Source organism: Buteo buteo, chromosome 22, assembly GCF_964188355.1.
Source record: "Buteo buteo chromosome 22, bButBut1.hap1.1, whole genome shotgun sequence".
NCBI lineage: Eukaryota > Metazoa > Chordata > Aves > Accipitriformes > Accipitridae > Buteo > Buteo buteo.
Genome location: NC_134192.1, coordinates 2,494,733 through 2,510,020, shown reverse-complemented (window position 1 = coordinate 2,510,020; position 15,288 = coordinate 2,494,733). Strand labels below are relative to the sequence as shown.

Here is a 15,288-nt window from a genome sequence, read left to right as displayed (position 1 = left end):
ATGAACACCTTTTGTTCATGGGAACTGCCACTGGTACAGGCTTCAGATTAAAAGCTGTCATATTTGAGGGTGACACAGTAGTGCTTCCTTATTTTATTTAACCCAATTTATCCTTCCCAAGGGCAGCAAGACGCCAAATTCTGCTCTAGATTGTGCCCACGTAGGTCAAAGGAAGACTGGATTCACATCTGTCTGACAAAAGCAGGTCACATACCCACTATGGCTGAAGGAATGATCAATATGCAGAGATACCAGAATGACCTGGAAATACAGGTATCAATGCCTGTAAATGGGAGGAACAACAACCATTTCTCAGCAAATTCTTTCTCTTTGGCAAACTCTTTTTTGGGCCATTGTTGGCAAAATTTGGAAAATTCACTGCTACAAAAACAAACAGACCACAAAACCACATGTAAAAACAAAACCAGGAACTGTGTCTAGGCAGAGGAAAGATTCCATATTTGGGTTTTTTTTGATGAGTTAGGAGTGGTTGGTAGGAGGAATGTGGTGAAGAGAAGAGCTCTCAGCAGATGGTCCTCAAACCCTACACATAGCACCTTCCTACCTAGAAACTAACCAGAACATTATGGTCATACACTGGACATGCAAGATCAGAACTGAGTCCAGTTTTAAACCCTAGGCTTTTATTTCCTGTAAGGAACAAGATCCAGTAACACAGGCCCACCCTAAGTCTGAAGCGTGGGCTGCATCTAATGACACTTAGACTAAATATTACTTCAAAGCAAAAAGAAACACAAGCCCCAGGTAGAAGTTCTCCACCGCAGAACTGGAGATTCTAACCTGACAGTAGAGGGGCTGTGACATGGGAGGTCAGGAATGCACAGACAGTTGCTCGGGGTTCACTAGAAGTGCAATAAAATCAGAAATTTGTCAAGATGGTGCAAAACATTTACCTGAATTGGGTTTTCCTCAGAGGCATGCTTATCACGACGTCTTCCTTCTACTCTCCTAATTGTGCCTGCCTGGCCACCGATCACATCAATTGTTCCACCCAGCTTCCTGGTACAAAGCAGATGCATCTTTTTAGGCTCAAAGACATTAGAAGGAGCAGTTTTCCCCACTATTAGACAGACTTCTCTCATACATTCTCTTCCACCAGGGAAAAGTCTCTAGAGGCAGCACTCAAATTGGACAAGAGGTGGATAAGTAGTCCTTTTTCACTTTTGAGCAATTTGAGCTCTGCTGGCAGGGGTGAATTACGTCTCTCTGAACATCTGGAAACAAGATCCAAAGAATCACCACATAAGGCTGTAATAGCATGGATTGCAGGCTCTGGTTCACAGCTGAAATCCTTTACTCACTCTCCAGATTTGAATAATCATTCCCAGATCAGGCTCAGAGAAAGTGGAGAATATTTATCAGGAGAAGCCTTTAATGTTATCAGCCCAATTTTTTCCTACTTTCTGTCCAATATTCCAAGTGTTGCTGATACCACTGAAGTTATTTACAAATCAGATTCTCAGACACTTTCTAGCCCACTTCCTTGGAGCCTACTCTGTTTCTATTAAAGTCAAAAGTTTTGCTACTGCCTTCAATGAAATCAAGGCTGGATCCTTGAAAAAAAAATAAACTAATGTAGCCAAGAAACAGTGCTGTCTATGCACCAGTGGAAATCAGTCACAGAATCTACAGTTTTCCATGTTCTTTTATCTCCATACCCAGGTCACTTTTAGGGGAAGAACATTTTTATAGTAGCTTGTTTTAAGGTCATCACAAGTAAAGATTTGTGAGAGAGAGAAGCACCCACAACTGAAGTTTAAGAATCCCTCATCCTATATTCATGCAACAATTGATTTGTGTAAGTATAGCCTCAGACATATTTTCCTGCAGTTAGGACAGAAAAATATCAGCACTTTTTCAAGTTAGACTGCAGAAATTTCTATCTCAGTGGGAAATTTAGACAAAGTAGATATAAAAATGCTGGCTAGTTGTCGAGATAAAGTTTTCTCACTGAAATCTTTGTTTAACAAAAAAACCCCAAACCCAACAACTCATTGCTAAGCCCATGGTTTTGATGCTGCTGCAGTATATGAAGATACTCACTCTGGTCCTGACCAAAAGCTCTGCTGCAGGAACAGAATCTCGTGTATCAATACTTTCAAAACCACACTTCAAGTTAAAATGGACAAAAGTACCGTATAGTTACAATAGGATCAGCTTATTTTGCAGTGGTGTAAATTTTTGAAAGTCTCAGGAGACAGGAATAACAGCTGGAAACAAATCTGACTGACCTGATGGCACTATGAAGGGGGACAGAAATGCCACCAAGTGTAAACAGACTAAGTAGAGCTTTAAAGCTTATACTTGAAGCATATAGTTGGTTCTCTCTCAGACAAAGTGGAAAGTTGGAATGCAAGACTGATTTCTGCAAGCCAGGTGTGCAAAAGATATGTGAATAAAGCAATAGAAACACCCAGATCCCAAAGCTCTGGCTCTTCTGGTTTCACATAGCTTTGTTTTTCTGAAGCTTTTGATAAAAACCCATCAACCTCATAAGGTCAAAGTGGTTTTCCCAGCAGAAGCTGCCAATCAAAATGACTCAATTGTTTTGCTTTATCCAGCTTTGTGGATCCTCTCTCTCATTGGAAAAAATAACTAATTAGCATGCATCAAGCAGCATAGCATACAGATTCAGAAACCAATAGCTCCTCTTATCAGCTGCCAAACATGTAATCCACTTCCACTTAAGGAGGCAAAGATTAAGATCGTGGGAGTAAGAATAAGCCAAGTAAGCACAAGCAGCCAGCAATGTAAGCCCTCAAAGCTGAGGTATTTGCCTTTTTTTTTTCTACTCCCAGAGATGTGTCCCTTCAGCTGGGATATAGGTTTCCCCCTCTGTGCAGTACTATACTGAGGATGTCACCAAGGAGAGCTAAATGGGTAGGTAGGGGTTGCACAACCCTCAGGAGAGCACTGCTGAACAGAATAGTTAACGAGTCACCACAGCAGCTTCCTATAAAGTTCAAAAGCTTCTTCTGTTTCAGGCTTGAGGAGATTCAGATATGGCCCAGGTGGATCCCAGCCACCCCCATGCAGAACACAGTGCACCCAGGCTTTACGTCTGCATCATCCCTTACCTATTAGGAGGAGGCCCAGCCTTCATGCGCCCTCCCACCAGAGCCAAGAAGTCTGTTTTGAATTCTGTTTTGATGATGTTGTTTTCCACTTCTTTTTCAGCATTGCCTGTTCTTCCTTGCTGAACCTATGGAAGGCAATACATAACACACAGGTTTAATGCCCTTACTTGCAACTGAATGTAGCATCAGAGATTAACCCTCAGCAAAGAATTTTCCCCTGAGGAACAATCACAGGGCTCTTGCAAACAAGCAAACCTATTCTTCAGTCAGGGTGGCAGACATTTCTGTAAACTAGTTGGCTATTCCAGCCTCAGCCTGCTGTCCACTGTCCCCATTAGAAGTCCCCAAGTTTAATAATCTCATATCCTTTTTCATGTAGTCCTTAAGTCAAAATGGGAAATAGTAATACCTACTGTATTGACTCTTTGGCTGAAGCTCTGATTAACACCGGTTGGCCCCCTGATGGACTTCTGCAAAAGCTGATGGCTAAAGCAGCCTCCAAGCACAAAAGGCAGCCACACAACTGCAACAGTCAACAGCAACACGCAAAACAGCCATGGATGCCCAGCTCCCCTCTCTACACCTCTCACATCCACAGGATCTTCCAGCCAGACACCCCTATAGCTGGGTACCCTCAAAGTCAACTGCAAATTCACTCAAGTCTTGCTAGTGTAGTGCTCCAAACCTGCCAGGCAGCTGAAACTGTTCATTCAATAAAGATTTTTAGCAGAGAGATTTAATCATTAAAGATATATTTTTGTATTTCTCATCACTGAAAGGAACATAGAACAGTTAAGTATTAAGGTATCTTCTGCTCTTACACGCTCATCTCTGTGATTACAAAAACAGTTTTATTGTAGCCATATCCAGGAGTAACGTCACCTACTGTGATCTTATTTTCAGTGCTGATGGGAGGAGCAGGATCCAGTCCAAGCTGAAGCCGTCGCTGCTTTTCACAATAAGCTTTCCATGTTTCTTCATTGAATCCGTAATTAAAGTAATCAGAAAGATCAGCACCTGACAAAGGGAGCAGAAGTTCACACAGGGATTCTAACAGACTTGCATTCTCTAATTGTCCTTTAACTGCTTAAATTAAGAGTTAAGAAAACAAAAACCTTCTAGGGAGCACAGCTTAATCTCAGTTTCGTTCTGTCAGAAAGCCGCTGAGTGTCACAGAGGAGATGGCGGCATCTTTCGGTGGGAGGGGGACTACAGCCTGAATAGCAGTGGGACCATTTGGGACATAAAATACAGCACATATGCAGGCTATTAAAAGAGATGCTTGCAACCACTTATTCACCAACCAGATTTTTTCAGACTGGTTTCTTGCAATTGTCCAAATGAGCCAAGTGCTGGGGACAGCACAGGAATGACTGTTCCAGCTACAACCACAAAAATGGGATGGTGCCACAGAACCTTTTTCTTGGCAGAGCTAAACCAACACGTTCTGCTCCTGACCATCATTGCCTTTGCTGTTTTGAGAAGAGATTCCAGGACGTACCCAGTTTGTGAAACAGGGCTAAAGTGGAAGTTTTTTATTGATATGTCTCAGACTACACAAGTAATTACAGTTCAGTCACGATCCTAACTACAGCCTTCCAAGATTGTTACCTTACTTAACAGTCTTCTGTGAAATGTGCCAATTCAGCACGAGCACTTCTGAATAACAGAGGTGGCCACAAACTGCTTGCCAAGAAAACGTAGATGCAGAGGGACAGAGCTGCAACTAACTCTGTAAGGCATACCTCACAACAGGAAGCATTACAAAGCATCTCCTAGCCCTGCTGAGGTGTCCCTCAAACATCCCCCTCGCAAAGGTATTCCTAGACAGACCAATTCTTAAACAAGGAGCTGATACGTAACAGCTAAGCAAAACACTGTGACCATGCTGAGCTTGGATCTACATAGTGAGGTTTAAGTTTATCTTCTAGGTAGGCAGCTCTTCCTGTTGTACCACCCAAATATGCAAATTGCACCAACACAGACTCAGCAACATGACATTTGCATATCTATTTTATCAGCCTATATTTCAGCCCTCTATCAGTTCTTCCACACCGTATTTCTTCTTCCTCTCCCTCACTCAAAGAGATACCAACTTGCTGAACAATTAATCGTAAAGGATATAAACCTGAAAGGTTGTTGAGTAACAAGCTGCTTGCCATCTAAAATAAATTTACAGGCCATACACCTCTGCGGACATCTTTCCTCTCTTTGTACTTCAATACTGTTTTAAGGCTAGCTGGCTTCATTCTGGTCCAGGGATGTCAGGATGACCACAACAATTTCTATGCTTCATCTCTGAACTTAACTTCATTGTTTTCCTTCTAACTTATTTTCTTCCCAAACCCCTCTTTCTCACTTCACAAACAATGGGAAATCCCCTGCAGAAGAAAGGCTACATTTTCTGTTATGTCTGTACTAGCTACTGTTCATCACAGAGTGCTTTAGTGCTGGTTTGATACCATGACACGTCCATGTAGTTATCAGCACTGTTACATACTCTGATGCCCTTCATTTCAGGTGGACAAGAGATCCCAAACCCACACCACAGACCACCTTATAAAAGCGCTACTTAGCATAGTAGTATTGCTGGAAGATAAATAAAGTACAGGGGCTGGTAGGGAGAATTATTTCTGAGAAGAGGCAACTGGATTTTTTGCTTCATCATAGCATATTTTGTGAGAGTAGCACAACAAAAATTTGGATCTCTTTGGTTCCTTCGTTTACTTTTGTATCAAATTCAGATGAAAAACAGAAGTTTATTCACAGCATCCTACAGCTGTTGTGCAAAAATGGCTTTCGAGTAGAAATCTCCCTAATACTAATCAGGAAGACAAAAGAGAACACGTGCATATTAAAACCTGCTATGCAAGTACTATTTGTCAGGACACAGTCTAGATAATACTGTCCAGAAGAAATAAGTGGGGACCTGCTCACTCACAGTTACACACCTAGGGGCAGAATCCAGTAAAGAATTAGGCAATGCAGCTTTTCTAAAAGAAAAATCCTAGCCTTTCTTGTAAGAGTAACCAGCGTTTTCCGTCCTTTTATTCAACTGTTTGCAGCCGGAGATTTCAACACAAAAAGATGGCTTTCCTATCATGACATGCACTCAAGTGGTAATTCCCATCATCATTGCCCTCTGCAAGTGGTACTTTCCTGCAGAAGTGTGGACATGCCCAGGACCCATATGAGGAGGGTGCATGGGGATGACTCTGAGCTTGGCCATGGTGAGACAGAATAAGCAAGCTGCTGCACATGAAGAGGAGACCACATGTTGTCAACAACCAAATCTTGATCCTACTCGATTGACTTAAAGGCCAACAAACATTATTGTATTGATATCAGTACAATATTTTCTGGAACTAAGGAATTAATAAAATAGAACATTAAAGAAAAGGAGTTGCTCCCTTTAGGGAATTGAAATTAATAGAGTAAATGCAACCCAATTTTAGGTAGAAGCATGGCTTGATCAATTGGTAAATGTCACTGGTTGTCTAGACAAGCATTAGAGGCTGAGCAATAAGCATTGTTCTGACTTTCCTGTTGCCTGGCAGCAATAAATGGACAGAAATTACATGTGAAATTAAAGAGAGTGAACTAAAACTGCAAAAAATATTTACCACAAGAAACTGTGAGGCCCCACCTGGTTTCCTCCACGGTTTGTCTTCAAATGAATCTAAATCCACTTCTATAACAGGCAATCCATTTATATTCCCTGCAGCATCCAAGTCAATACCTTTGGGCTGCAACTTGGCTTTGGAGAGAAAGAAACCGTTACTACTTTTAATGCAATGCCTTTAATCCACTAATTTGCTGAGCAAATTATTCCAGTCAAAAATAAAGCACTACTGTGAATTCATTGTTGGCTTTATAGCACGTAGGTAACCACAATCAACTTCTTAATAAAAATTACTTCTGTCACTCTACAAATAAATAGCCAGGGTATACAGCACTTGCAGTTGAACAGCAGAGAAGCAAATTCAACCCAGATTGGTACTACAGACAGAGTAAATTCTTAGAGCATGCATGAAATTTACCCCAAATGAAAAAAAATTATTTTTCTCCCCAGGCAAAACAGTAATTTTTCCCTCCCAAGATACACACATTTTCTCATAACACAAGATGTTTTCAGGATCAGTCTTAAGTGGACCGTGTACCAACTGGAGTCAGCAAAAATCTGTTGCGTACAGCATCTTCAAGGGGAATTTGTTCTTATTTTCCCAATCAGAAGATAAGTCATTTGCATAAAGAAATTAATGGAAGGAAGTATATGAAGCCCATGAAAGGACAGTCTCACACATGAGGAAGGACAGAATCCAAGTCTCAATACATAGTATAAACTAAACTGAATGGTGGGGAAAATTTCATCTGCAGAAATATGCATGGCTTATACTCAAGACCAGAGTTTGTTTCTTACACTGCAAGTAGGTCAGTGTACTGACCACAGAGTTTAAGTTCTTCTCCAGGCAATTTAGAAAGTTTGGCCCCAGTGCAACAATATAGTTTAGAAATATTCTGGGTTTTTTACTATGAAAGTAATAATCAATGTGTATTTTTTTCTAATTTAAACAGAATTATAATCAACTTGTTCAGTGATGGGTAATCAAATCATTCCATTGCACCCTGGACCCCAGACTGTCCCAGGAGTGCTTATCTTTAGGAAATGCACTTACTAATCCTAGTTTAAATAAGATGCACTAATTTTATATCCTTCCAAACAGAGACCAAGACTCGCAGCTGCTCCAGCTGTCAGTGCCAGATAAGTGAAATACTGCAAAAGGTGAAGGATAAAAATAACAGCAATACCTGAAGCAGATGCTCCATAGCCTCTACCCGTTTTTAAGTTTAGATTCATAGGAGTTCCCCTATATGAAAAAGAATCACTACATTGGTATTTGAACAAATTACTTGGTGAGGATTTTCATGCAAAATATATTCAAACCCTGACACCCTTCAGAAGATGCTTACTTCACTTGGGTTTATTTGTGCCTCTCTATGATTTTTAGTACTAAGTTTCAACACCTCAAAAGTGCGGTTCATCTGCCACATAAGTTTCTCTAACCCTACAGAAACCCAGCAAACAAACTTACTGACCAACAACAGAATACAAGAGGATTGTCTTGAATATGAAAGGAAAGGTTATTTCAAAGAGTGGTAGTTACCATTCTGCCCAGGAACGTACTCAGTATTTAAATGGAACTGAACAACATGGAAAGCAGAGCTCCACAGAGATCACGGAATGAGGAAAGGTGAAAGCAGCAGATTTTGAAAAGGATAGCAGCTCACTAGATTTTGCAGACAACGGATGGAGCATTGCTATTCAGAGTAATCCATCAGACTGAAACCACCTCTACAACAAGAGAAGGAAATTATCCATAAAGTGGAAAAATTAGAATATGCTGCAATGCACAGGCAAGTCATTTCCTTAAGAGGAAGGCTGCTAGCAGCAAGCAAAAATGCTGTCTTATTATTTTTATTCAATGCAAATTAGGTAGAATTTTGAGTCAGTGACATAATTTCCTGATTTGCAAATCCAGCCTCACCATTTCTGAATCATGAAAAATCAGACAGCTGAAAATTAGTAAATTCACAGCTTATGCAAATTCTTATCAATACAGACTTTGGTTCTTGAAGTTTTCACAGATGAGGAGTTAAATGTAACTTCACACCTTTGATTTTGCCCAATGAAGCACAGTAATTATTTGATTAATTTTTCCAACAGCAGATCCATGAATTATTGCTCCAATTTTATAGATGGATTCTCCAACAAGCAATCGCAGGACAGAGCTGCCCATCAGTTTCTAATCCCATTTTGGTGTTCTAGCCATTACTCCCATGTCTCTCAGAAGAGAGATCAGCTCTCATCCCCATTTTCAATCCCTATCAACGTGCCAGAGCTACCTCATGATCAAAAAAAATCAACGCCATAATCAGCAACACATACATGTACGATGGTGCTCCTGTTTTAATGTTGCCAATAGTAACTTTCACGTCATCATCATCACTGTCACTATCACTGTCATCTTCATCATCTTCACCACTTGGAAGGGCCTAGCAACAATAAAAGCACACAGGAGCTCATTAATACATAAACCTGATAAATTCCCTGGGACAGTAAGCCAAATCTTACAAAGCTTCTATGATGAAGGACTATTAGAAAGAATGATTCTGATATAAAGACATAACTTTCTACTGCACTCCAAGGCTATACAAAGTTGTCTCTGGAGGCAAAAAAACATGGAAGTAACAAGCCTTCAGCACAGGTGCCTACGAGGAAACTGCTAGGTCCTTTGAAGAAGTGATCCTGAGAATCAGGGTAAGATTTCCAAAGGTGGGGAAGGTTTAGCTCAGTTCTAAGAATTTCATCATGTCCCACAGTTCCTCTTCCCTACTCTCTCTGAAAGAGCTAGGGTTTTTCTGACACATCTCCTTCACAGGTCCATGATGAAAGTATACAATCACAAATAAAAAACACCAAAATACATTCACCAGGCTTCACCTAAGAACCTTGAAGCAAATATTCTCTCACCACAACTTTTGTGGTAGGAAGCTGCTGAGGAGCTTGGCTTGGCTTATTTAGCACAATCAGTCCCCAAGTCACTTAACTTTACGTAAGAACTTTACAACTGCCGATTTGACTCCAGTGTAGCACCACTGCTGGGGCACAAAAGCAAAGAAGTCTTCCAGGTATCCAGCAGTGCAGTTTTGCAAGATGCATAAGCTGAATTAACACCTTACCACCTCAAGAAAGTACGAGGAAGGTGTTCCTAACCCTCTCTCCTTCTCCACAGCACTCGCGTTTGTCAGAACTCTACGTGAGCCCTCTTGACATACCACAGTACCAGAAAATAAAGCCATCAAAAAGACTAGAGGAAGAGGGGGTGGAGAAGCAAGCCTCTTCCTACTCTTTCAGCACTGAGCCATGAGATTACATTCTAAGAGGTCTGAGCCTGAATCAAAACTGATTCCCAGCACTTTGGGCTTTCTATCCCAGTGTTTCCCATATTTTACTGACCCTCAAGAAGTCATACTAAACACTGAGCTAGAGGTAACACCACGTTCTGCTTTTCCTGCCAGACTGCAGCATCAGAGGCCCTCATGTGCCTCTTCAGTGGGCATAAGCAATAGAATCATAGAATCATTTAGATTGGAAAAGACCTTCAAGATCATCGAGTCCAACCATCATCCATGCCCACTAAACCATGTTATGGAACACCCCGTCTACACGCTTTTTGAATACTTCAAGGGATGGTGACTCAACCACTTCCCTCCTGGGCAGCCTATTCCAATACTTAGATCAGGGTTCGCTACCTACTACACAAGGTAGGCTGAGAAGAGAAGCCTGTTGCTGTAGTTAGCATTGGGAATTGACTATCAGTACAGTCCTACAGTACCAATGTAACATGTTAGGTAGTACCAGCATCTTTACACTTACATCTTTTTATCCGTGAGTACCGAGAAGCACAAAAATAACTAAGTCTACCATTTGCAGTGGAACACTTACATGTTGTGACATCTCTCGGTCTTCATTGCTGACAGGCCGGTTCTCCTGAGGAGCATCTTGCAAAGGATGAGAAGATTCTGCATGTCTAGTAAATGTGACAGATAAAAGAAAGTGGACAAGCCCAATCTAGAGGTTCACCTATAAACATTTCTAAAGCATTCGTCCAGGTGACTTTCATATAATGGCTTTATTCATATACTGTGTTTATTCTGCTGGCAGTTAGCTCAACTATACGACAAAAAATTAATCACCCTTGCTTGGCTTTGCTTTTGTTGGGAAGAATCAGTTTGGTGCTTTCAAAGAGTGCCTGACACACAGCATGGCTTGCCTAGCCAAACACACTCAACAGCTAATATATAAGCGACAGCCATAAGAGCTTTCAGCTTTGGTTCGGCACAATCACAACTGATAGGAATAAGACCATAACAAGCAAAACTTCACCTTGTCCTTGAAGATGCTAATAATTATACATATATTCAGTAAGCATCTATCCCGTAGAAATTAAGGAAGAAGTGATTTCAGTGTTTCTACAAATAGCTCACATATTAATGAGTAGTTAAAATTCAAAGAAGAAAGGACAGATAATTATCCATCCAATCTTCTCATTCATTACAAATTAGTTCTAATGCAACAGTAGTCAGGTTCAGATTTATCTCCAATTAAAGAGTTTGTACAAATGGTAACATTGTTTATTGCATTAGCCAAGCAAGAAAGTCAAATTGGTATACATGTGCTAGAGAAGAGTATGCTAAGTGTTACAAAACTAAAATACAAAGAGAGATAATATTTTCTCTAATGTCATAGGTAAAACCTAGTAGAACTTCAAAATAATTCTGGTTTTTTGAAAGAGACAATTAGAATAGCCCAGGTCCAGGAAACCCAATTCTCCATCAGTACTTTGTGGAAATGTTGCTACTAATCTAAAACCTCATGTCAGATAATAAACATACACAAGATTATCTTCAAAAAGAAACATACGTAACACCTAACAGAATCCAAACACTGGTCAGATTAAAGCCATTTCAGAGGTGGCAGGAAAGGAAACACCAAACAAGTAAGCCAAAAGATCACACTAATGCAACTCAGAAAGCAGTTACCGAGCATAAAAAAAGAACAAACGAACAAGAACAATTTGAGCAGTTCCTGAAGCTCCCATATTAGAAAAGCCCCATATACAAAGAAATTCAACAATCAAGCCAAGATCAAAAAGAAGGGATGAAGGTTCAGCAGCTAACCAAGGAAGCACAGGTCCCATTTTTGCCAAGTTCCTGAGGTGACAGCTGAAGACACTTTTAAGTTATAAAAAGTAGCCAAGATGTCTAAGGGAAAATCAGCTTCTAACAGTATTTCAAAGATGCAGACATAGGCTATTACATAAGGACCAAAAGACATACCACTGGAGAAAATCTCACAGATGGCTCCAAAACCTTTTGCATTTTGTTTGCCAAATCCAAGCAACTTGTAACATTGACCTCAACCCCAGAATTTTCTTAAGAATCCAAGATGACTGAATTAAGGAAGAGTGACAAGTATTACCTTCAGCTTCAAGTCACATGAAGTATCCGTGGGTGTGCATTAAAATTTATGAATCGGAGTTCAAATAAACATTTGCTAAGTAACAGTCTTTCCCTAACCTGTTTGCTTCCCAGGAATGAACAATCTGACAGGTCCACAGCCATCATCTGCATGCAAAAAAATGTCGCAACTATTTAATTTCCCCAGAATGTCACCATAACTCTGTGCATTGTGGGCATAACAGTATCCTGCACAGACTGCTGGTATTTAATACATCCTTTAGGCTAAGGAATGTTAATGGATACTGCATCCCGCACTACACTGATTTCTGCTTCATGGGTAGAGACAAATACTCCAGATAAGCCAGCAATGTATCCCTGGAGCTGCAGCCGTCAACAACATAGCAAACAAAGAGTCATTTTTCTTAAAACACCCCACAACTCATCGTTTAGGAAGATTCTCATTGTGCAACAAAGAAAAGGAAAAAAAAAACCCCAACCAAACAAAGGGGAGGGGGGGAGAGCTAGCATGACCACTAATACTTTTCCTTCATGCACCTTGTGGTTATTGGAGACAGTTGGTGGAAATTCAGATTTTTAATCCTGCTTGTAAAGTAAAATTACATTCAGAGGAAAACGGCAAGGAACAACAGATTTATGCAAGTTAGCAGTAAATGTCTATCTAAACTAGAAGTTGTTCCTTCTCACAAAGCACATTTGATGGTTTTGGGTAACAATTTACCAAGTCTGCCTAAAACTTGTTTTTGAACAAGTTTTCATATTCCCTAAGCACAGGATACTTACTACAGAAGTAGGACAGCATCCATAACAATGTCAGAAATTCCAGATGCTGAATTCACAATGACCTTAAAGGACAATAAATATTAAACTGAACTTTTGAAGGTGCTGAGCACACAGAAGTCCAGTGAAGATCAAGTCTTCTGAAAACCATGTTACATTTGAAAATGGCAAACAGGTAATATTTCTGCTGAGAGAAAACTCTGCTGGTGCAATACACACTGCTACAAATATAGTGAGGGGAGTTACTATCAAGGACAGATGACACTTTCCATACATGGAAAGCAAAACTGAACACTGAGTTGTCCCCAATGCTTTTATCTGAAAGTCTTACCCAAAACACATACTTCACAGATCTCATATAATTTGTTGATTTGATCATGTCAAGATTTTAACCTAGGCTCAAAGTTTTTAGCTCTTCCAGGACAGGCCACAGTTTTACCAATCCCAGGCCAGCACAAAGACCAAACCTCTAGGCACCTTTTTTCCCCAAGAATTAAACCAGAAAACAGATCTGATTTAAAACTAATCAGGGAGGGGGAAAAAGGGGGTTAAAAGTTAGTTTTAAGTCAAATCAGTTGACTGATCCAGTTCACCTGCTGAATCCATAAATGCTGTGCCAGCCCAAGCCTGGCAGCTGAGGATGACCCCACAGGATGGGAAAAGGATAGGCTGCTGCTTCTGGCAACAGCACTGGTCTGAAGCATTCATGAAGCTATGCTTAACACGGCTTGATCTTCTTTGCAGCATATAGTTATAACAAATAAGTAGTCTCTGGACTTACCCAGAAATTGGTCCATCTTCTTGCTTACCAGTGGTGTCATCTGCAAAAACCAGTAATAATAAAATTATTCAAGTGAAAGGAAAAACAAGCGCTAAATTTAAGCACAAAATGCGTCACAGCTACAGAAATACCTAGTAGTGCCAAGGCACTATAACCCCAATGTTCTCTTTTCAACACAGATCAACTAGAAATTGAGCAACTAAGAAAAAACCCAAAACCACCAAACAAAACCTATCTGCAGAAGTGAAGTCTCACACCACCGACACAGACCAAAATTCAAAATACGTATCCAAAGTCTCCGAGCAGAAGGAGTAAAGGCAAACATCACACAAGGAACTGAAGTCAGCTGTGAAGGTCTTTATATAGACTTTTAACATGCCAGGGAAGAAGAAACATAAAAGTATTCAGCTGGAAAGTCTATGCGGAGGACAAAGACGTTTAAATAAAGTCCTACACTTTTTCCTAGACACAGGCACACCAGCCCCCTGTCAGCCCAGGGGTTCACCTGCATCGATCAGGTCAGTAAGATCTGGATGACCAGGAAACTGACATCCTACCAAAGCATCACGTTAACCTCTTCGCGTCACGGTGTTATCGGTAAAAGGCCAATCACCCGCCTACCCTCCCCCCCCAAAAAAAGAAATAAAAAATCCCAGCAGCCGCCCTGGGGGAGCTGCCGCCCCCTCCCTAGCGCATCCCGCCGGGAGCCGGGCAGCGCCGGCGGCTGACACGGCCCGGGCCCCGCACACCGGGGGCTGGCGGGGACAGCCCCCCCCCCCCCGTTCCTCCCCCAGCCCGGGGGCGGCCCGTAAGGCGGGGTCGGGGCAGAGATGCCGCAGGGGCGGCCGGCTCCTTTCCATCGCCTCACAGACCCCCCTCTCCCCTCTTCCCCCCCCCCACCCCCCCCCCAAAACCACCGCCGGCCCGGGGGGCGAGGCCTGGCAGCGCGGCCGGCGGTACCTACCCCCGTAGAGCCAGTGCTCCTCGTCCTCCTCCGCCTCCAGCGGAGCCGCGCCCGGCACGGCGCCAGCCGCCGGCGGCTCCAGCTCGGTGGCCATGGCCGCCGCCCCGCGGGGCTGAGGGGAGCGGGGCTGAGGGGAGCGGGGCGCCCCGAGCTGCCCGCCCTCCCCCGCGGCCTTAGCAGGAGGAGGAGGAGGAGGAGGAGAAGCGGAGGCGGCCGCCGGGGCCCCGCTAGGCTCCCGCCGGGCCCTGAGGCGAGGCGCGCATCCGCCGCGGTCGGCGCTGGGCGGGGAAGGTCCGCAGCCGCCGGGCCGCGCCGAGGACGCCTGGCTAACGCGCCGCCATTGCTCTTTCTTTGGCTCCCGCGGGCGGGGAGGTGGGCGGGGGGGGCGTGAGGGGAGGGGGGGAAAGGGAGGCGCGGAGGAGGGCGAGACCCCCCGGCGTGGGAGCGGAGGCCGCCGCCGGGCTTTAGCGCCGCCCGCTCCGCCGTTACAAAAAGGAGCCGGGCCCCGAGAGCCCCGCCGCGGCGGAGGACGGAGCGGCGGGGAACGCATGCGCGGCGCCCAGGCGCATGCGCCATGAGGGGCGGCGGCGGCGGCGCTGCCTGAGGCGGGCGGGAAGGGCGGG

General features: G+C 43.0%; 1 protein-coding gene across 1 annotated transcript in view; it reads right to left on the bottom strand.

The window, feature by feature from the left end:
- LOC142043234 (uncharacterized) overlaps positions 1 to 15,234 on the bottom strand; it is a 28,611-nt gene extending 13,377 nt beyond the window's left edge. Inside the window, 10 exon segments of the mRNA XM_075054140.1 lie at positions 915 to 1,020; positions 3,099 to 3,223; positions 3,985 to 4,115; positions 6,745 to 6,855; positions 7,908 to 7,966; positions 9,046 to 9,152; positions 10,606 to 10,690; positions 13,702 to 13,741; positions 14,666 to 15,158; positions 15,160 to 15,234. Coding sequence (XP_074910241.1) covers positions 915 to 1,020; positions 3,099 to 3,223; positions 3,985 to 4,115; positions 6,745 to 6,855; positions 7,908 to 7,966; positions 9,046 to 9,152; positions 10,606 to 10,690; positions 13,702 to 13,741; positions 14,666 to 15,158; positions 15,160 to 15,234 — 1,332 coding nt within the window.
- Positions 15,235 to 15,288: the final 54 nt, after the last annotated feature.